Raw genomic sequence first — 23578 nt, forward strand, 5'->3', positions numbered from 1 at the left:
TGAAATACACAGGCCTGATTTCTGCTGTAAGTTGTGCTCAGGTGACCATCCTGAAGAGTCAGTCCAATGGCTGCGCTGTAGTTTGTTTTGGTGATAGAGATGCATGGGTATATCTTACCAGAGTTATGAATTCTTTCCCCTGAAACCCCCTGAGATGACGGCATTGTTATTGCAGCAAATGGTTTCATGAGTAACGCTCCCATCAGTCCATGCTGTAAATGTTACCCTGTGTGAAAGAAAAATGCAGTTCGAATGCAGGAGGGTAAGCCAGCATGGGATGCGTGTCTGTCTTATGGGAGTATATGAATCAAATGGTGGTATTCTTATTTGGCTGGGAATTTCCAGGTCATTTTTGTCTCTGATTCTCTTGCTTTTGCTTTTAATAATGACTTTTTTTCCTGAGAGCCAGTTTCCTATATAGATTTGTTTGAAAGTATTTCAGAATTTCAGATGCTACCCTTGTGGAAAAGGTCTATTGAATATAATAACAAATGATAGTTATTTTATAGCCTGCAAGTCCTTGTCTACAAAGCAAAGTGTTTTCAACCTAAGATGTGAATTTAAATGGATATAACTATTCTGGCATAGCCCCTAGCTTCTTCTACTCCCTTTCCTACCCCATACATATTTTATATGTATTCCATATAAAATCATCTGTATCAGTTTAGTTTCTAGTACTTGGAAAGAGGTTTACTCTAGAAAAAATGATCCAGTCTTGTCCTGGAAAAAGAGCATCCAACCAGGAGATATGCTGGTATAATTATATCAATATACTGTTAACAGATCTGACAAAAAAGTATGCCTGAATTATAAGATTATTCAAACTGCATAGAGAAAATAGATCATCCTCCTAGAAATTCTGCAGGTGTTTACAGTACATTCTCTAGAACCTTATTTATTTGATCCCTATTCAGTTGTACGGGACTTTTCTGTACAGGTTAGGGTAAATAACTGTCTTGTTTGCCATGTTTTCCCATGAACATCTGTCATCTAAGGAAGTGGAGCTCTTTGGGTAGATTTGAGGGTGTGTGGAATTTTGCATGTTTCATATTCAGTATATCTATGTTTTATAAGTGAATTTAGTCTGGTAAAATGTTCTGGATTGAAAGCTGGGATCTGACACAAATAATTTCTCCCCAGAGATACACACAGGTAAAAAGGATACATCCCCCGCCTTTATGTGTCCCTCTCCTCATCTGAGGAGACCACCCTGAATGACTTCTAGCCTTTATACATTTTGGTATCCGTGGCCCAGCCAACTGGGAATCTAGTTAGTGCCAATTAGCAGTGAATGCTTAGCAAAATTTTGCAGCAGCAGCTGATCTTACCACCTAAAACATGTGGTTCCTACTTGTCTGCTCCACTGTGGATTTTGGAAATAGTTTTTATATGAAGTTATTCATTTGGAAATAAAGTAAGGAAGGGTGGTTTCTGGGATGGCGCAGAAGGGACCCTTTAGCCAAATCCTGACTTTATAGATCTGAATCAGAAGCCAGCATCTCCAGGAAAAATTCAGCCTGACAGGACCAAGACCAAGGTTCACTCATTCACAATGCCCCCTTCTCATTCACCTACCACTCTAGTTCAACCTAGAAAAATCTGGAAACCTAATGCTTGGGCAATACTACTGTTGGGATGCTTTGGAAAAACCCAGGAGCCTGATCCTTCCACTATTTAGGTCAGTGGTTCCTGGTCCTGACTGGCTCAGAAGCCGTATAAGCAGTCAGCGTGAACTAAAGTGCCACAACAGTTATCTACAAGCTGAAGTGAATTGTGGCAAGCACGGCACTGTTAAGGAAGAAAACCTATAATACATTAGTTAAACTTTGCTCAACCTGTGTTGCATTATTCATGACTGAAGAAAGAATGGACCTAGTGCATGCAATAATTGATGAAAGGACTCTTTGCTAATATTTTCTGCATAGAGATGTAGGTGATAAGCTGAAGAGTACTTACGTGTTTTAGGAGCTATGGTTAGTATCACAGATTTAATCAGTACATGCTAGATTTACTTGCAGTCTATTAGGAAGATAATGAATGAAACATGTGTAACTGTGTCATCACGAGAAATCCCTTCAGGCCATCCCCTCTGAATCTCTCATCTCTGCACAGTCACGTACAACTACGTTCCCTAGAAAGTGATTGGGTTTGGGGGCTGCTTCCATCCTAGAACACATCTTCCTCTTGTGGTGCTGTCACAACAAAACCTTTCGGCGTTCCTTTCCCCACGGTTGTCCCTTGTTTCTCCTTTAATCTGAGCACAGGCCACTATGTTATCTGAGCATGGCAACACAAAGCCATCGACAGAGGGAAGCTTGCAAATCCCAGAGCCAAGCCACCACCTCCGGGTTTTTGAGTTTCTCTTTTCATTTGCTTGGAGGTTTTCCTTTTGGCTTTAACAATTATCCCTCCCCTTTGGCTGGGGCATTCGGAAAGCTTTAATAAAAAGAAAGCAAGCAGGACTGCATGCCAAGCGGGAGTTTCAAAGCTTTCATAACATTAGTCATTAGGAACCTGGCTGAGTGAGCTCTGCAATCTGCAATGGTGTTACGATAGCATACCACAACAAGCCTACTGAAGCACTGCTTGTAACAGTCTTGCCTTGCCAGTGTCAGGAACTCCTCGCTGGCTCATCCTGCTGTTGCTGGAAAGCTGGTCTGACTTTCAGCATCTTCATGTGCGAACACACAGAACCCTTCTTCATTATTGCTTTTGAAAGCATTATTTTTGGCAGCCTCCCTAACCTTGTTAAATATCCACTTACGATGGTTCTGCCCTGGCCTGGAAACCAGATCAGAGTAGGATAGGAAAGAAAGTGCATGAGAACAGTGTGCTGTAATGGGAGGCTGGGTGGTCTGTTGCAAAGAGCACTGGACTGGGACTCTGGAGAGGTGAGCTCCACTCGCGGCACAGTCACAGAGCTGATGCGTGATATCAGGCAAGGCACTCTTCCTCCCTCTGGGCCTCTGTGTCTCCTCACACCATGGGTCTCTCTTGTCTGTTTATCCTGAAACCTCCTCAAGGCAGGCTGCTTACTACTGTCTGGTTTCATAGTACCTGGCACAATGGGGCTATAATCTTGGTTGGAGTTTCTAAGTACTACTGTAATGATCAGTACCTACGAAGGCACAGCCAAATGCCGTGTGGTACTGAGCATCTAGTAAATCCATGGGACGTGTCGGTAACTCCAGTGAAAGAGCATTGTTTGAATATTAAATCCTCTGTGCATCGTGTCATTCTGGCAGCTGGAGCTCAAAGGCACCAGGAGTTTTAATCAAGTGGCAGTATATCCTACCTATCGCCTGGGCTAGGGACAAACGTTACACATAAATTTGTTTAAGTGATCAAAAACTGGTTTAAACCTGTAACAGAACAGAAGCTCAGTGCACATAAAACAGTTTCAAAATGGCTGAAACTATTTTAAGATAAACCTGGTTGAATGTAGTATCAGACTTAACTGATTTAGGTCAAACCGGTTTATGAAACTTCTGTCACAGAGCCCTTCCTGGTTCAAGTTAAATCAGAGTCCCCCAGCATCCCAGCATGCTTTCCAGCCCTGGGCTGGGCTGTGCTGTCTGCTCCAGAGAGAAGGGCTGGCCCACCCCTCTGCTCTCTAGTTGGATGATTGGCTGGCTCACTGCCTCCCCTGGCAAACCCCGTCTGGAGTCTGGGGCCAGGGAGGGGGGTTAAACTTCCCTTCCTCCACTCAAACCTACTGCTGGCTGCAACTGTGGACTACAAATCCCAGAGATACCTGAAAGCAGGAAGAGGAAGTTATGAACAACCCTCCAGAGTCCTGCTGCTGGGATACTGGACTGCAAATCCCAGAGACCTCGGGGGCAGCAGGAAGAGGAAGTGAAAACACAGCCCATGCTAGCTATGTGCCAGAGAGCCATGCTGTAGCACCCTCTGGCTTCTGACCTTTAGCAACTGCAGTCATGTGGCTGCATTACCTGAATCAAAGGTAAATGTGTGTCCAGTTGTTTTTCAGTTTAATCTCTGCAGCTTAGACTAACCTGCAAAGACTGAATCGATTCACCCTTGGGCTTTCTGACTGTCTGTACTTAGCCCAGGTGCATTGTGTGCACTCCACGGTTCTACTGCTTCAAAGGCCCATTGGAGTCAGAGGGCTCCTGCAGACCTCATTGGGCACATCTACACCTTTATTAATGCACTATAGTTACAGTACATTAAGTTTAGTACTTGTATAACTAAGTATTAAATCAATGTGCAGTAACTGGCTGTATGCACAATAGCACTGGCACATGCCTTTTTAGTGGCGCTAACTGCACAGTAGCCTAATACTACTGCGCAGTAGCATATTAGCACAGTTTTTGCCGTGGCACATCTACTGCACAGTAGTAGTATTAGGCTACTGTGCAATAAACATCTTGTGTAGATGCTCCCAGTGAGAGCTCTATTATGTCCAAGAGTAATAGGACCAGGACCAGAGGCAGTCTTTGTTCTGGTTCACTAGTCCCATTTGTTCTCCCATTCACCCTTTTGGTTACTTGTTGTTCACACTCTTACTCTCAGATTTTCTAAGTTTAGGTGGAAGTTCTAAAATATTATAATCTTCAAATTAGGCTGGATGTCAGGAGAAGTTAACTCATAGTGAGGTCAATGTAATTGTGGAACAGGGCTGATCAGATAAATGTTGACAAAACATTTCTTCATTTGGAAATGCCTATATTAGAGATGAGATGTATTGTGGAAATATGTTGGTTTCACTGGGAGAAGGTTGGGATGGAATTTCTGGCCAAAATAAGAGAAGGAGAGAGGACCACCCATGCCAGAATAGTGAAAAGCCCAGTAATTAAGGATACTCACTGCAGAGGTAGAAGATTACTCTGAATCAGGCAGAGGAAAGATAGGCACCTGGGTCTTCCATCTCTGAGGAGTGCTTTAATCACTGAGCTGCTGGTTACTCTGCAGTCTCGGATTTCAGGAGAATGGGAAAACCATTTCCTTTCCCTCCCCACTATGGAGCAGTTTCCCCTGAGGCAGGGCTGGAAGTCCTCCTTATTTGCTTGGGAGAGATCGGATAAAGCATTAGAAAGTGTTCTGTAAGAAACAGTCCTGCCCTGACTGTTGGGAGATGGTGCAGCTGAGATGTGAGAGGCAATTTCTCTCTCTCAGTCTTTGTAAAAACCCTCCCCGTACAGCCACTTGCTTTGCAACAAGTCCTTACTACAAAAGATGTTTGTCTTGACCCAGAAGAGGCTGGTGCTGGGAGTCTAGATCTATAGCTTCTAATCACGTCAAGCACTGACTTGCTCTCTGTGCTCAAATAAATGATTAAGTTTTTATATTCTGGATCAATCCATCAGCTACTAGGATGAGTCTAACTGTGCTCCCTATCATAGTTGGGTGATGTGAAGCTGAATTTTCTAGATACATGGAAAGTGATCTAGGATCCTTCAGTGAAAGGTGTTAGAAAAGCTGCAGTGGCACCAAGTACAGTTAATGTGTGTTCAGAAACAGGTCAGTTGTGAATCTGAGTTGAGGAGAGTCCCCCTCTCTCCTTCTCCTTCTCTTCACTAACTGGATTCTTTGCCTAATGATAGTGAAACATAAGAATTATAGTTTCATAGTCAGTAGGGTCAGAAGGGACCTCAATAGATCATTGAGCCCGACCCCCTGCCCTGGGCAGGAAAGAGCACTGGTGTCATATGACCCCAGCCAGATGCTTGTCCAGTCTCCTTTTAAAGACCCCCAAAGTATGAGAGAGCACCACCTCCCTTGGAAGCCCATTCCAGATTCTAGCCACCTTTACTGTGAAGAAGTTCTTCCTGATATCCAACCTAAATCTGCTCTCTGTCAGTTTGTGGCTATTGTTCCTGGTTATTCCAAGGGGTGCCCTGGTAGTTAGAGCATCTCCTATTTCATGCTGCCCCTCCCTGATGAATTTGTAAATGGCCACAAGATCACCTCTCAGCCTTCTCTTGCGGAGGCCGAAGAAATCCAGGTCCCTCAGTCTCTCCTTGTAGGGCCTTACCTGCAGGCCCCTAACCATATGAGTGGCCCTCCTCTGGACCCTCTCAAGGTTATAAATATCCTTCTTGAAGTGCGGTGCCCAGAACTGGATGCAGTACTCCAGCTGCGGCCTGACCAATGCTGCGTAGATGGGAAGTATCACGTCCCTGGACCTGTTTGTGATGCACTTGCTAATGCATGGTAGAGTATGGTTAGCTTTACTGATCACTTTGTCACTGACGGCTCATATTCATCTTGGAGTCAACTATGACTCTGAGATCCCTTTCTGTATGACTCTGAGATCCCTTTCTGCTGCTGTGCTGCTAAGAAGGTCATCCCCTAGCCTATAGGTGTTTTGGTGATTCCTTCTCCCTAGATGCACCACTTTGCGCTTGTCTTTGTTGAACTGCATCCTATTCTTTTCTGCCCACTTTTCCAACCTGTCCAGGTCTGCCTGGATTCGATCCCTTCCCACTAGTGTGTTTACCGTACCCCGTAATTTTGTGTCATCCACAGATTTGGACAGAGTGCTCTCCATGCCCCCGTCCAAGTTGCTGATGAACACATTGAATAGCACAGGTCCAAGGACTGAGCCTTAGGGGACCCCACTGCCCACATCTTTCCAGGCTGATACTGACCCATCCACCACTGCTCTCTGGATGCGACCCTTAAGCCAATTTGCCACCCAGCTGACCGTGTAATCATCTATGTCACAGCCACTCCACTGCCAGACTGAATTAGACCAATGGTCTAACTAGCCTGGTATCCTATCTCTAGCAGTAGCCAATACCAGATGCTTGACAGGCAGGTGGAATGAGCCTCATAATGGCTAGTCATTCTGTTTTATTGAGATTCTGGTTCCAGGGCCATCACCCTGGAAGCTGAGGACCTGTAACCTGCCCACAGGAAAAATTGTTTCCTAACACCAGACAACTAGTGGTTGACTTATGCCCTGAAGCACAGTGAAAATTAAACAGCAAAAATTAAACCCAGTGCTCCTGCTAAAAATGGATTCTGCCCCAAGGCATTTGCCTTGTACTGTCAGTGCACAGTGAAAGTGCTGAGAGGAAGAAGTCTTTTACACCAAGTAGCTTGTGTCCTTTTGGGCTCTCCATTTCAACACAATGAGCTGACAAGTAGAATTGGTTTTAATGGGATCTGTGCCTTTGGTCTACAGGGCATGCAGAATTTACTGTGCCTTAGTCATAAATGCAAATGATCATCTACTATGTTTTCCTAATGGGAAAAGTACCTGTCTCTAGAGTTTATTGCAGTCCCCACTGTCTGCCTGATGACAAGTGAATTTTCAAAAGCTGGGGGAAGCATTAAATCTATTTCATAAAAGGCAGATTCAAATTTCACTTCCCCAGTTACACACACACACACACACACACACACACACACACACACACACACACACACACACACCCCCCCGTCAATGCAACCCACCCAACCCTTCTTTGGCTCAATATTTGATGGGCTCATAAGATTCTCACTAATTCCTAGCATTATCCGTGCCACAAGAACAGCCTTATATTGTTGTCTAACATATATGGAGACAAAGATGGGTAGTGGCATGTGGGATTAAATGGAAAGAATTCATTTATTGATGTCTTTAGGCTTCATAACATCCTTCATAGGATCATAAGAGTTGTAAATCTGGAAGGGTCTTCATGTAGCCCAGTTCCTTGTTCTTAGGAAGGATGAAGTACACCAAGACTATTCCTGGTGGACATTGTTTCAGCCTTCTTTTCAGCCTGTTCAGAAAGGGCAGTTCTGTAGCTTTCCTAAGTAATCTGTGTCAGTGCTTTATGGTCCTTATACTTAGAAAGTTTCCTCTAATATTTAACCTAATTGTTTTGCTCCAAAGATTTGAAGCCAATAACTACTTATCATACACCTGGTAGACAAGTGAATGCCTTCCTCTCTATAACAACCTTTTAGATAGTGGAAGGCTATTGTCACACATTGGTGTGTTTCATTTTTGTTATCAGACAGGAAGCTCTTTCTCTTTCCAGCTATTTATATTGCAGGGATCATTATCAAGTTTGAATCAGTTGTTTTAGACTAACTAGTTGGTAGTCTCTGCTCTTATGAGTCACAGGTTATCTGCAGCCATAAGGTCTCTTTGTGGAGCTATGGCTAAGCCATAGTGTTAGGACCCTGGTTTGAAACTCCTCATAGTTTAGGCATGTCCTAACCAGGTTTTAGTCTGGCTCAGTAGCTCCAGATACAGGTGCTTCCCAGAATGTTCAGTTCTTCAACTGGATTTTCTTAGAAGTTTTACTATTGGTTTCTGGCCCTTCTCTAGTTCACTGTATCCTGCTGCTGCTGCAGGTGTCAAGCCCTGTCTCTGTAACCCTGCCCTGTGATTGTTAGGATGTTTTGTGAATGCGACGTGATGTCTCACAGCATGAAATGTGGGTAGAATTGGAGCTTGTGGAAGCTTGAAAATTCCCATCCTATCAACATCCTCTTTTGTTTTAGACAGTGCTTCATTCTGTGTCCTAGAAGGCATTGCAGCCCTCACTGAAGGCCTGTCCAATGAGACCCTCATTCTTTTGCTAACGTGTCAGGCTGAGGGTAGGAAGGAAAACTAAGTAAAGAATCATGTGGCCTTTCTTCCGTCCTGTGGCAGTGAAAATTAAAAGTGAAGGAACGCCAGGCTTGCCTGTTTGCAAATGCCTTACAAAGTCACTTCAGGAACATCTAGTAAAAGAATCATTCAGATCCTTACAGTGTTAAAGAAAGGAAAATGTTAGAGGAGCACCCATTCTTATCTGGCTCATAGCAGGTGTTTTCATCTACCCCAGCTGCCCAAGTTACAGTTCTTAGTGCTGGAATTGTTTGCATGGGGCTCAAGTTACTGTACCCTGAAAAAGCGATAAAACAGCTCAAATCCAACTCCTCTGAAGTTCTGAATTCAATACACTGGCATCTGTACACATGGAAGGACAGTGGATGGATACAAATTGTAGAAGGAAGGTGGAATTAAACCCTTTCTACAATAACTGTGTTCATGGGTCATCTTAAATGGAAAACATGAGATTACCAAAGGTACAGCATGCCAGACTAACCTGGCATCTTTCTTTAGTAAAACAGCTAATTTTGTAGTCAAAGAAAATGCACACATTCATCCGTGACTGCACCCTCATACAGACCATAGCCATAAAATACCCTATGCAGCATACCACAGATAAAGAATAGGAAGGTCAAGGGCATGATCAGTGTCATGCTGTTGTGGTGCTGGGGAACTTGCTGTCTCTACTCAGATGATCCAAGAAAGAGAACCAGATGGCCGAAAGATGAAAGTCTGTGATCCTTTGCAATCTGACCTAGGGAGAAAACAGTTCCTTTCTGACCCCAAATCTGGAGTGAGAACATACCTAGATAGTTTGACTTCTGATGTTCAAAGCAAATTAGTTCAAGATAGACCAGATACATGCTGCTAGGATGATCCAAGCCTGATTTACCGGATGAGATTTCAAGGATTTGGCTTGAGTACTCTGGTAAACTGAAGGTTGAGAGGGGATATGATTGTTTTCTATAAACACAGGGAGATAAACACTGAAAAGAAGGAAAAGAGCTATTTCATATACAAAGACCATTGGTACAAAAACAAATGGGTATAGTTTAGCTATAAATAAATGTAGGTGGAAATAAGGAAGTTTCTAATCATCAGAGGAGTGAATTTCTAGAACAGCCTCCCAGTAGTAGTGAGGTGAAAAAACCTATCTGTGTTAACGTGGAGCTTGATCAGTTTGTGAAAGGTGTTACATGACTTGGTGTCCGAGACAGCAGAGGGCTGGATTTAATGGCCCATAAGGTCCCTTCTTGTTCTCTGCTCCAGAGAAAAGTAGGATCCAATTTAATATTTGGTTGAGTTAGCAGTGGGTAGGTTTTACTTTGCTTAAGATTTTAGAACTGGAAAGAGCTAACAGTACAATAGTGTGTCCTGAGGAGATATTGTCCGTGATTCAGCATGATGATGATTTTAATGTACCCAAGAAATGTACGTAAAGGGGGAAGTGAGATAAACCACCGACTTGGGAGTTAGATCTAGATTCCTTTCCAGTGCTGGCATTAACTTGTGTGGCACTGGTCATTTCACTTCGTCTCTTCAGTACCTTGGTCCCCTCATATGTAGGGAGGGCTACTCATAGTTTCATAGTTTTATAGTTTCTAGGGTCGGAAGGGACCTGAGCAGATCATCTAGTCCAACCCCCTGCCATGGCAGGAAAGAGCACTGGGGTTATACGACCCCAGCAAGGTGTTCATCTAACCTCCTCTTAAAAACTCCCAGGGTAGGAGCCTGCACCACCTCTCTTGGAAGTTGGTTCCAGACCCTAGCCGCCCTGACCGTGAAGTAGCGCCTCCTGATATCTAACCTAAACCTACCCTCTGCCAGCTTGTGACCGTTATTCCTGGTCACTCCTGGCGGTGCTCGGGGGAACAGTGATTCCCCCAATGCCCCAATGCCTGCTGATCCTCCCTTGATTCATCTTAAGGCTCATGCCTCTGAAAGCCTTCGGGAGTCTCAGATGTGTTAGGGAAGTGCAAAGCATTAGTATAAGGAAGCACTGCACTAGTACTCATCCCAGCTCAAGACATAGGCAAACAGTCAGTCATTTAAATGAAACATGTCATACAATTTATCCAAAACATTATTTGTAAGTATGAGTTGAGTTTCTTCAGCATTTCAGTTTTGTGAATAAGATTTAAAAACATTGAATGAATGAATTAAGGCAAACAGCATGGAATTCATTTAAGAAATTATTCAATAAATATTATGTTTACTATCTCTAAGGCTTCTGAAGGACATGCCTGTAAGACATGCACTGTAGACCCCTAGACCCAACAATCAGTCACCATAACCCTTCACCACTTCTCCAGGCCAATTATTGCTTAGCTACCACAGTGCAATTTCTAAGCCTGGGCCAATGATGTGCTGAGGATCTGTATGGTACTAAGTATTTTCAACTCTGATTCAATTTTTTGGGACCTGAGGATTTTCAGCCCCTTGCAGAGGGAACTCTGCACCACAAACACAGGCTTATAACATCTGCTTTTAAATTAAATACATTTTAATGCTTGAAGTTGCCCTTCATATGGGTACATTAGGTTCAATGCCACCCTACTGAAGGCTTGATATCGATGTCCCCTTATCAAGGGATTCCCTTATTTCTCTTTCTTTCTTTTTTTTTCCTGTTATGAGATTACAGACAATCTGGCTTTAACAAGTGTATTGTGAGTCCTAGAAAGGCCTATACCTCAGAGATTTGTAGACAGAATATTTTTTCTTCACTTGGCTCTTGATTTAAAATAGATGAGTTGTTTTTATTAGCAGTGTGTTTAGGTTTACTAGTCCATTGAGGCTGGATGTATTTCAGGAACCTGTAACTCCATTATGAGAAGATACTACTAGCTATTGGTCTTCTGCCTTTAGAAAGAGGCAGAAGTGTGGTCAAGTGATCTGAATATAGGACACAGAGAGTCAGACTTCTGACTATATGCCCTGTCTCTGACTGACTTCTTCTTCAACTTTGGGCATGTCTCCTTCAATTTCCTCATCTGTAGAAAGTGAATAAATGATCTTACCTTATTTTGTGGGGATGGGAGGAGAGAGAAATAGTTAATGATTGTATTGTGCTTTGCAGATGAAAAGCACGGTGGAACAGGATCACATTTAGATGTATAGATCAAGTTAGGGTGCCTAGTAGGTAAAACAAGATCAGGCCCGATTGGCTTCATTTTCCATGTACATTGACTCTGGTAACAGATGGGTTGAAATGCCAAGTCTTCATTACAAGTCTGTGGCATTTGGCCTCAAGCAAGGGTGTAAATAAGGTCCTTAAAATCTATTGACTGAACTGTCTGTGGTGACCTGAATGCTCATGTATCCTTGCGGTGAGAACTTATGCAGTGGTTGTAAAAGATTTACTGCAAAAGCACTTACCACACAGGCAACTTTTTACTAGACATTTTTTACAGGATGAACTTGTAAAAGTGGAGTCAGAATCTCGTAACAGTTACCAGTCCCTGTGCTCTTACATAGTTTCTATGATGGGTTGTCTTCTCTCTGCCTTGCACTGTTAACTTAAATGGAGTGGTTGCAGAATCGGGTCTCTTGCCTTCCAAGCTGACATTGGGATTTGGAAGTGAACCCATATCAGCCATATCTAAAAATGGCTCAGGCTGGTGAATTAAAGAGTGGGGTTTGAAAAGGAGCTCCAAGAAGGAACTAATTGGTGCATGTGAAGTTATCCCTTCCTAGCATGGTCACTGAATTCAGTTCACTCATCCTGTCTTATTGCTCGGTGCTGCATTCATTCAGTGGACAAAGAATAAGCACAGCTTATTACCCCATTAAAAACATCAATATTCTCATTTAGATGTGCAGGGATTATGTTTTACGTGATTAGTTCTTGTGGACATTAATTAACGGGTTTTGGGAGATTCAGTAACTCAAAAGACTACTAATGGAAAGAAGCACCTTTCACCTCTAAGTCACTGTGATGGCCCAGTTCAAAAGAAACTGAGTGCTTCATATAAGGGATATCCATTGGGGCCTGTAGAAAATGAGCCTGGTTACCTTAGTCTGATTTCTAGTGAATAGGTGCCTGGATCATGAAACCCATCACCACAATCAGCACTAAACTGGAACTCTCAGTAGACAGAGCAAGGACTGAATTAGCTATCGAGACAGATGCTCCCCTTCAGGTCTGGGTTGGGACGAATTGGTAACGTGATACAGTTCCATGCTTCACTTGCAGTGTGGACAGAAAATTGCAGAACCCAGTGGTGGTCCATTTGTCACAAGCAATAAATTCATGTCACACGCACCATGTTAATTGAAAAGCTTACGAAAATTACAATCTGGACTTGTATGCAAATTCCATACACCATTAAAATATCCTTTTTTTGCTGAGTGAGCTATGGTATTGTACTGTAGCTAAAATTCTTCAGCAAGAGGCCATAAATACAGTATGACATGGATAGGGACTCCAGGTCATATGCTCTGCTATCTAAAGTATACATGAAAGCCTAGTCTTTTGGAAAGCATGTGTGTGCATAAGTGTGGTGTAGAAGTGATGTGGTGGTGTGGCTTATTATATGTGTTGGGTCTGATCCTGAGAGATGCTGAGCCCCTGCAAATACTGTGCACTTCAGCACCTCTCAGCATTAAGCCCACAGTGATCACAAACAGTATATTCTGTCTGTGTAAATCACTGCAGTTTGGATTAATGTATGATTACTGCATATGGGGGGAGGCAGTTATAATGATACTGAATGGGGAAGAATTGTTTTATTCTTGCTGAGTTTCTTTTTTTTTTTTTTTAAATGAATGTGTCTATGTCCATGGACAGACCTCTGCTGACTGTCTCTTGTTCTATTTTTTAAAGCTGATCAGTGGTGGTTCTATTGTCAGTGCTGAGGCAGTATGGGATCACGTCACCATGGCCAACCGGGAGTTGGCATTTAAAGCAGGAGACGTTATCAAGGTCCTGGATGCTTCCAACAAGGACTGGTGGTGGGGTCAGATTGATGATGAAGAAGGATGGTTTCCCGCCAGCTTCGTAAGGGTGAGCTATTCTCCTTTTCTTATCTTACTCTACTAGATTGTTACTGTTGGTGGTGATCTATGGGCCTGGCCCTGCATTCCTCACTCATTAAAAACTCCTGTTGTCTTCAGGGGGAGGTTGAGTTGTGCAGTGAATGTGGGACCCAGCCTTAGAGCTTATATCCTGGGCATTTCTTCCAAAAACACAGCAAATCTCTATAACCTCCTCACAAGTGGGGCGGGCCAGAAAACAGGAATTCTGCTCCTCAAATAAATTAGAGGTTATGAAATTTGTTTTCATTCTACGTTAAGAAGAAAAGGCAACCTTTTAGAAATGTTTTGATGAAACCTGAAAAAGCAGGAAAAGCCAGAGCAAGAGAGAGATGCACCTTGGGGCACTGGCCTGTGATGTGGGAGACCCAGAGGGTCAGACTTTGTCCTTCTGGAGCTGTTCTGCCGTCTAGAATTAATTCAGCATTTATTGAGAGAGAGACTGATTCAAGGCAGTCGTGGCATGTAGGACACCTAGACTCAAGCCCCTAGTCTTCTTGATTGAGAACAGGGACTTACAAAAACTGTTATGTTTCCACAAAAATGGTTTGGTTTTGATGAATTGTTCTTGTGTGCTTTAAAATAGAAAAGACAAAAAATCTACCAGCTGTACTCACAGACAGTCATCCTTTCAAAGGGACGTGGAATGATCTTCCATTGTTTCCAGTCCTATACTGAAGCAGATTTTTTGCTACACTCATCCAGCTCTCATGGGGGCTAGAAGAACCCACTGTAGCAACACAATCCTTTTCATACATACGAAAGCTACTAGAACCCATTCAATTTATTTATTTAGTCTTCTAAGAGCAAGAGCATGAGAGGACACCTTCTTAGCTATTGTCACTGCCTGCTGTCTTAATAGGATTGTTTCACAGGCTTCTTCAGGGAGTCAGGAGCCAGCTGCCAACTTAAACACCTCTCCTCCTCGCTCTTTCTTTCTGTGATCTGATAGCAGTAATCAGGATCAGAGCAGGCACAGCCCTGCTCCCATTATGTATGGCTTGGAGGGAGATAGGGAACAAACAGGGCAACAGGATTGGCTCCCAGGGATCCTAACCATAGAGCTGCGTCTGCTAGAGCAAAGCTGACACTGCTACAGCAGCAGCTGTGAGAGCAGCAGCAGTAGTTTGGGGAGGTAAACCTTCACTTCATTATGTCCCCCTCCAGCCTCACCCTCATGTACAGTGGCTGGCATACCCCTGCATTCCCCCATCCCTGCCCTAGGTGCTCAGTAAGCTGGCTACACCTCTGATTGGTAGGAGTTTAGGAGACATAGTGCAGGTATGCACAATATTTCTCCCCCATTAAGTTATCTGAAGTGGCCTCTTTCCTTTAACTTCTCAGGCAAATTGACAAGTTCATGGAAGGGGAGGCTGCTCAAATGAAACATGTGGCGAAGCCCACGCAACATCCAGAAGTTGTCCTCTGTCCCTCTCGATTAAGTCCACTTTCTTGCCTTTCCTTTTCTTTTCTTTTTTTTTGGGAGGGGGTGGGGGGCCTCAGGATCAGCAAGACTTTCTTGCATTGAACAATTACTTCTTGGTGATCTATAGGAGGCAATGTTCAGCAACACCTGACCTATGTGCCCTTTCCCCCTCTCCCCCTGCCCCGGTCTTCACTCAGCCTTTCGATTATGGGACCTGAATGTGCTCCTGTCAGTCCTGACCAGCGCTAAGATCTAGAGACCTGTAATTGGCAAGAAAACGTGGCCACCTTCATGGTCATGTCCAGCCTGACGGCCAAACTAAATTTCCATTCTCTCATTTTGTGCAGTTCTGCTTCCAATGAAACCATTAAGAGTTCTGAAAATTGATTTTTCTGTCACTTTGTCAAAATAATGATCCAGTCTGGGAGCATATTCCCCATCTGTGCTGCAAAAAGCACCTGCAGTTAGAAAGGTTGAGTTTTAAAAATCTAATTTTCTTTATTTACATCTGTTTAACATTTCATTCAACTCGGAGAGTAAAATTAGTTTGGTAGTATCACTTTGTCAGTCGCAGTCACTAAACCAGTACTGTTGTATATGGGTTGCAGGGGGAGATGTTTAATTAAAGTTTTATGTAATCATGTACATGTTTCTTTTCATACTAGGTTTTATAAACAGTCCCATCATCCACCATTCTGCCCTCTTTTAAGCATACATACACAAATCCATTTACTTTGGGCCCTGAACTCATTGATCATTTGGATCAAGCCTCTTAATAATTTAGCTGCCCCTGAATCTATTCAAATGGTAGGAAGATGACTTTAGAAAACAAAAAAGACAAAGCAGATCAGAAAAATGTATCAGATTTTGGATTCATTACAGCTTAATAAAATGGATTGACACTGCAAGTAGCCCTGGTGTGCCAAGGGAAGTGGTGACCTTTAAGTGCAAGTTACTTGCAATGTCATTTAGTGTTACAGCCTCATGGCCTGACATTTCCCTACTGACATCAACTTTCCTATTACCTTCCTTGGGGGAGGATCAGTTCCTCTGATTGTGAGACACTTGTTCGATGGGCTTTGAATCCAGAGTCCCAATCTAGAAGTGACCCATGGGCAGTTGACAAGGGAGGCCAGTCTTCCCTGCTGTCACCACACTCTGATAATTAAGATTTAAAGATGGATACAAGGCATTTCGAAAAGACACAAGCAGAAGACTGCCAAGGGGCAGCTCTGCAACAGAAGCCACAGGGGAAATCCCAACATTTCAGTTTACAAAACAGAGATGTGTCTTCCCTGAAGTAAATCTAGCTGTAAGCTGCCACATGCCAAACCATCTTGCCGTTGTTTATGAACTGTGAAAACTAATGCTATTTGGGCTGTAAAGTTCCCCTCTTCTGGACTGGCTGAGGTTGCTACTAATCTCTGGCTTCTTCATTTCTATTCTTGCAAATTCTTTTTTCTTCTTCTTCTTTGTTTACTAAGAAAATCTTCAAGCCTGTTTCTTACCAGGTGACTGCTACAACTTCAGGGGGTCATCTGGTCCAATTGCTGTATCATTTCATTAGCTTGTAGAACAAGCACTACCTTTTACAGGTTTCTGTGGGCTTGAGAGTCTACATGCACATCTCTTCATTCACCCATCAAGAGCCCTTAATCCAGTGCAGATTTAGTTTTTCCTGCTCCTCCATCCTCTTCCTTCACTGTGTACTGTGTAGGAAACTGACTATTTAACAGAAGGGACTATGCTTTTTCCATCTATTTATTTTGAGCTATATATTTTCTTGGTGATTGCTGTGCTTTGTGGCCACCCAGAGCTGTTCTGATTTTACTTAGATGTAAAACATTGGTGGTTTCTTTTTATATTCTTAGTTTTAATCAAGCCATCATATGAAGGACAAAACTATATAGTAAGCAGAGGATCAAAAGCAATATGACAAATACAAACCCAGATCGCAGAGGGACAAGACTGATCAGAGTACTTAGAAACACTCTGAGAAGAATTTCATGAGGGCACTGTTTTAGAAAGAAGGAATTTCACAAGGCAGACTTGGTACATGGTGTTAGTAACAGGCAGATCTTAAGGTCTGGAATTTCACTGTGGGGATCGAAAATGTCAATCCTTATCAGAACCATTTGAATATTTTCTGCCCTAAAAACCCCTGTAAATCTTAGTTTCCATTGACATTTCTGGTGCCTCTTGACTCCTCTGAGACCAGGTGGGCAGTAGCTGGGGGAAAAAAGAAGCCAGAAATAGGGGAGGGGAAGCCCTGTACCATAGTGTGTAATAGGTAATGCTTCCTGGAGGTAACCATCCTATACTCATGGAGAGGAGAGACAGCTGAAACTTCTGAAATCATTAGAAGCAGACATGCACTCCACAGTTCTTCAGATTGTTGTCTAGATAATGTGTGTGGTTTGGATCAGACTGAAATATCTACCACATAGGTAACTGCATGCTGACAATTAAACATCCCAGAAGAGACTGCAGAAGAATGCAGGAGTGATCTGATAGGGTGCAAGTGTCAGCCTTGTTTTAGCTGCATGCTGTCGAGAGAGCTTCACGTGAACTGACTGGGATCTGACACGGCAGGACTTAGGTGTGGAAAAGCAGGACGAATTTTAGTAGAGATTCCATAGTTTTACAGCAGCAGTATAGCTGGCCATTGGTGCCTCTTCTACACTGTAGGGGGAGGTGTTCCTTCACTTCTAGCATTGGTACAATAGCGTATGCATGAATGAGCCTGCTGCTGTATTTGCATGGTATTCCCTGGCTGGCTCCACCACATGCCAGTATGTCCAGATCCTATTTGTGACCTTAGAAAGGTAAGGTGGGCAGAAACATTCAGGTACTGCAGAATTGATGATCACCATGCAGTAGGTTTCCTCCAAGGATACCACAAGCTCCAGACCCAAAACTGTTCTCTCTGCTCCATTGCTGAGGAGGACTTTTAAGCCAGATGGATCAAGCCCTGCAGCTGAAGTACTTGTCTTGCTGAGCCAGAAAAGAAGGGGTTGATTTATTTATAAAACATTCCAAGAAAACAGGGTGTCTTTGGGGATATATTTCCCAGTACCTAAACTTCAGTGATTCTCAGTTATAGCTCTTGAGGAGAGGTGGGGAGTGATGTGTAGCCCTTGAAGCACTGAACCAGGACTATGTAGAGATTCCACATGATCAGTTTCCTGCATTTATGGTGAACACGTGCAAGTGCATTGATCACCCTTGTTCCACCTTGTCATTCTCAAGGTTTCCCTGGCTGTTGCTGTTCTAGGCTGATGTACTTGCTAAAATGCTGCCTTGACCCACTTTACTTTTCTTCTAGTGAAGAGGAAGCACTAGATAAATCCTTGCAAGCTTTTAAAGCACTGTTTATAGAGACATACTAAATCGAAGTCTTGTTTAAGTGCTTAACAGCTCATATGCTCTACTTGGCAGGTGTGTTTAACTTTTATTAATGGGACTTATGATTCTCCTTTCTATTGTACAAAGATTATTCCAAGGGTCATGCCTTGCTGGTTTTTTCTTTCCATCTTTTTTCCCCTCTGAGCTTTATCGTATGTAGACAACTTGTGACGGTAGCCAATCAACTTTCTGTTTTTCAGTCGCTGATTGTTATTAGAACATTTAGCGTTGGTCACTATGGTACATGGGTGAGTTTTCAGAAGATAAAGGAAGGGGAATAACATGTAGGGCACATTCACCTACTTGAGAAATAAAATGATCCATGCTGCAGTGTCTTCTCTACAGTCCATGTGTTGTAAAGTATGTATGACTTTCCTATGGCAAATCTAGCATAACTGTAGCTTTTATCATTCTATACAAGTGTGAATGGCACCAAGGCATCATGACAGCTCGAAGCAGATGATGGATTTTTAAAATCAGGTTGCCTTTCAGCAACCATGTATTACAGATGCAGTTAATGCACTTGAACATTCAGCTTGGTTCAGTTGGATAGTTGAAGTGATGTGGTGGTGTGGTTATATAGATAACTGTTGACGGAAAGGGTTGCAAAGTGATATGTCCTAAAATCAAGCCCAGAAAACACGAGTCCTTTGAGCCCAGGCCATCTCTTCTGCAGCATGTGTACACAGTAGGAAGGAAGATCCCATGTCTGTTTATTAGGGTGGGAACTTTTCTTCACTTGTCTGTTTTGCTGCATTTTTGCAGTGCTCCACATAATGTAACTGCCTGTATGTAATTGCCTGTATTAACTTTCTCCTATGCTATGCTGAAACATCACACACCAAAGGATGCTGGCTTCTAGGAGCTTGATGGGCTAAGTTGCACTGCAGTGTCACTAATGTGGAACACAACTGGAGGGTGTCATAATTTCTACTGCAAGTGGAGCTAGCAGCGCTGCAAACTCTTGAGCCACTCACTATGGGATGATCTGCAGCAAGCATGGATTGATCCAGTGCCCTTTGAAGTCAACGGAGGCCTCTCCATTGACTCCACGGAGTTTTGTCTTGGGCCTTTAGCCTACAGGAAGCAGAAGGAAGAATCCCAGAGCAGAGAATACAAGCTTCTTTGGGGATATATATATATATATATTCAAAGATATATATAGTACATGGTCACTATGGTACGTGGGCAAGTTTTCACCCGTGTACCATAGTGACCAAACATACAGAGAGAGAGAGATTTCACCACACAAATGTGGAGTACAAAGTTGCCTGCCTAGGCTCCCTGCTGCCTGCTTCTGCTTTTTCAGACCCCAGTAGGGGTTAGGGCTTATTTCTGAGCTCAGGAAAGGGAGACTTTTGACCCTAGTAGTGAAATATTTAGGAAGTGAGGAGGAATCTGGATGGTTTATGAGGCTTGAAGGGCTGCACTGCAGGAGGGGGAGCCTTGGGTAAAAGATCAGAGCTCAGAGAGATGATTTTGAGCTAAGAAAAAGGTTGGATTCCTAGTCTGGAGAATAAGCATGGAGGAGGCTGTGTTGAAGAGAGCTGAGGGGGCCTGGGAGGCCCTAGGCAAGACTGAGACTGATAGGACTGAGAAGAGGGGAAAGGATGGAGTCAGGTAATGGTGTGCATGGGAAAAGGCAGACTATACAGACCTGGAAGGGAAGGTGGGGAAAAGTTGGAACTGAGAGAGAACAGGGAAGGGGTCACAGAAAGATGCACTGATTTTTTCCACACTACCCTCTACTGTCAAGCGTCCCAGTTTATCATTCTGAAACCTTTTGTCCCATTGCCTCTTGTTTTTACTCTGTAAATATAATCTGCCATCAGAGAGGGGGAAATGCTACAGTACTTGCCTGGCTGAATGGCAGCTTCTCCCCTCCATTTCCAGAGCCAGGAAAAGGTAAAGAACTTTAGTTTCTATTTGGCCCCCACCATCAGACAGCTTCTCCCAAGCAGCATCTTCTTGACCCAGCAATTTGTACTGGATACGATGATGCATGTTCATTGTTTCCCTAGGGAGCAGGGTCTATCTACATGCCCTTCTAATCAGTGTAGCAAATCCTACGCCAAGAATATTGTCTTTGTTATTTGCCTGCACACTGCCTCCCACGTTAGGGCTCTGATCCTCTCTTGAGGTTTTTTAGGTGCTGCTGTAAAACAAATAAGCAATAATTATCAGGTTAAAGCAGAAGAGTCATAAAACTGGAGCTCTTACAGAAATGCACAACGTGTAACTACAGATGTATGGGCAGCCTGATCATGGCAAAGGCTAACCACAGGCTTGTGGCTTGAGGAAAACAGTTCACACCCTGAAGTTCAAGGCAGTGCTTAGTGAGCTAGAGGATTATAAGGTAAATTAATTAGACTTAGCTGTATACGCTAGCTTGCTTATGTACAGTTTGCAAAGTATCATACCAGGCCTCTGAGTTTTGTGCTGCTGATGTGCACAGAACTGTGACACTAGTTAGTTGTTAACAGAAATGTTCACAAAAGTTGGGCTGCTTCCACTAGTTGTAGTTATAGGGTCACCAGTGAGTGCTGTTTCAGTGATTTGGCAGCAATGCTTTGAAAGGGCCTTCTCATATCATTAATCCATCATATTACTCAATTGTGTGCTAGAATCCAAATGACGCATTATCTTTTATTTGTGTCTTTGCATATCTCTGACAGAAGGTGATTAATAATCCTGGTGGCTGGTAATATGCTGGTTTTACCATGTACTCAAACTATTATGAGACTTAGTGTGCATTCAGGAAAATGCTTTTCTATGTAGCATATGCATTCATTAGTTAAAATATGTAATAATTACAGGTCAGCTACTGTTGGAACCATGCCACTTGGTTATTTCATACAGCATTTGGGAATAGCTGCAAATTAGTAAGTCCCATTTATATAGGTTTTATGCGAATTGCATGTAATATTAACCAACACAATGAAACAATTGCGTAGCCTCAACTCAGTGCTGGGATCTTAAGTTGAAATATGTATTATCATTGGGTTCTGTGGATTTTTTTTCTTTTTTCCTGCCTCTCTGAGCATTGTTGTATTCAGGTACAGGTCATAGGTTCTTAATTAAAGTTGTGTTTTAAAATGAGCATAATGTGGGGCGCACAGTTCTGTTCCTCTTTATGTAGGGGGCCTTTCAGCGTGAAATTTCACTTAATGTTAGTTTTTATGAATTCTGAATTTTCTCGTAGCTTTTTGTTCAGATTCTTTTAATAAATTCATAACAAGGAGTGTTTGAAACGGTCCGGGGCTGGAATTCTGCAGAACAGACTCAATTTGTTTTGGCAAGGAGTACCTCAGAAACAATGGATGGCATACAATGCCTTTTTGCTTCAAAGGAGTGCTTTGCTCATTGTTTTTCCATGGCAGAGGTGTTTCTGAAAGTATTCCATGCTGCTTTAAGGCTGTAGGGCTGCAGATACATCCTGGATACCTACTGGGTTTTCTTCAAGGTGAAGCAATTCAGGCTGGTGATCCCAGCTTAGGTCCTGCTCCTTGCCACAGTGACAGCCTTCCAGTGACAGTAGGGGGCAGTCTCTATAGAGCTTCTAAGATAACTGGCAGCAATGACAGGCTCTCAAGGGGATTGTCCCCCAGATGTCCTCCTTTGAGTGGAAGGCACCACAGCAGAGTTACTTCCAAAAAATGCAGCTAGGGAAAAATAGGGATCCCAGGTGGAACTGGAAAAAGAATGCACAGAAGTTTTAAAATGTTCATTTGAAACTTCTTTGGCCTTCATCACCAGGTGCTGTGAGCCCAGCTTTGCTGTAGCTGAAGCCAGTGAGTGTTGTGCTTCTAACTTCCATGGAAGCAAGATCAGACTTCCTCTGAGAAGCTGCTTCTCCCTGTGCTCTGCCATGGTAGCTAAGATCAGCTAAGGTGCATTTGCTGAGAGTCCTTAGATTTCAACTCCTGGGGAATACCAGTCCTGTGCTCTCAGCAGGTTCTTTGCTTCTGGAATTTGCCACTCCTAGCCCAACAGTGATGGAGCCTTTGGGCACATAGGATGTGGTGCACAGTCCAGCTGTTCACACAGGCTTCTGCGGGATGGGACAAGGTCCTTTCATGTTTTATTATGCAGTTGAAGTTACTTCAGCTCTCTTATTGTCATCACAATATGAAGACTGAGACTTCTGCATCGTGGCTTTTATTCTTGTACCCTGTGACCATCTGTTTGCACCTTTTAATCTAATTCTCCTTCTTTCCCCCCTGGTTGCCTGTCACACTTCTTATCTGTGTCTGTCTGTCTTTCTGTCTACGCATCTATTAAATTCCCAGTCCCCAGGATGATAACAGACTGCCAGAGAAAACACATTTCTATCAACCAAATGATACACAAGCTGAAAGGCAGGTCAAGCTTTATGCCAAATCCAACTTCCATTACAGCTTGCAGCCAATTAAAAATGGCAGAAAAATGGTCCATGGGGATGGGATCAGAGGAACAGCATGGTTTTGCTCAGTGCACTCAGTCTATAGCATTCATGAACAACTTTCAAACCTCTGAGATGTACATATATTCCCAACCTCACAGTTCCTGATTAGAAGGGTCTTGGAAGATGCATGTGGTTTTGTGAATTATTAATGCTTCAGGTTTCTGTTGGGAACTCCTGAAAATCTGACCACTCAATTTCCACTCAGGCTGCTTGCTCAGTCGTAGGGGAAAGCGCAGTCATCTTTCCCCTCGACTCAGTTGCGGGGAAAGAGACGTAACGGTGGGGGTCTACTACAGACCACCCAACCAAGGGGAAGAGCTAGATCAGGAATTCTGAAGTCAGCTCATGGAGGTAGTTAGGTCAAAGGACGTGGTCATCATGAGTGACCTGAACTTTCCAGGCATCTGCTGGGAACAGCAGTCAGCCAGGTCTGACCGCTCACGTAGGTGCCTAGCCAAAATGCAGGACCTCCATCTAACCCAGGAGGTGAACAGCCCCACCAGGGGAGACACCTTGTTGGACCTGGTGCTAGCCACGGATGATGACCTGGTGAGGGGGCTGTGGGTGCTCGACCACCTGGGCGACAGCGATCATCACCTGCTGGAATTCACCATCCAGCGCAAGGTGGCAAAGGCCTGCAGCAAGGCAGCAGCCCTAGATTTTAGGAGGGTGGACTTCAATGAGCTAAGGAGAATAGTCGGGGAAGCAGTGAGGT

The 23578-nt window shown here is 43.4% G+C and overlaps 1 protein-coding gene across 6 annotated transcripts in view; it reads left to right on the plus strand.

Moving 5' to 3' along the window:
* Window positions 1-23578, plus strand: part of ARHGEF9 (Cdc42 guanine nucleotide exchange factor 9) — a 422470-nt gene that overhangs the window by 264431 nt on the left and 134461 nt on the right. For all 6 annotated transcript variants that reach the window (XM_019521482.1, XM_019521480.1, XM_019521485.1 and 3 more), the window contains one exon: window positions 13380-13559. In XM_019521482.1, the coding sequence (XP_019377027.1) occupies window positions 13380-13559 (180 nt within the window). The remainder of the gene's footprint in view (window positions 1-13379; window positions 13560-23578) is intronic.

Source organism: Gavialis gangeticus, unplaced genomic scaffold (genome assembly GCF_001723915.1).
Source record: "Gavialis gangeticus isolate Ggan-Ray unplaced genomic scaffold, GavGan_comp1, whole genome shotgun sequence".
Lineage (NCBI taxonomy): Eukaryota > Metazoa > Chordata > Crocodylia > Gavialidae > Gavialis > Gavialis gangeticus.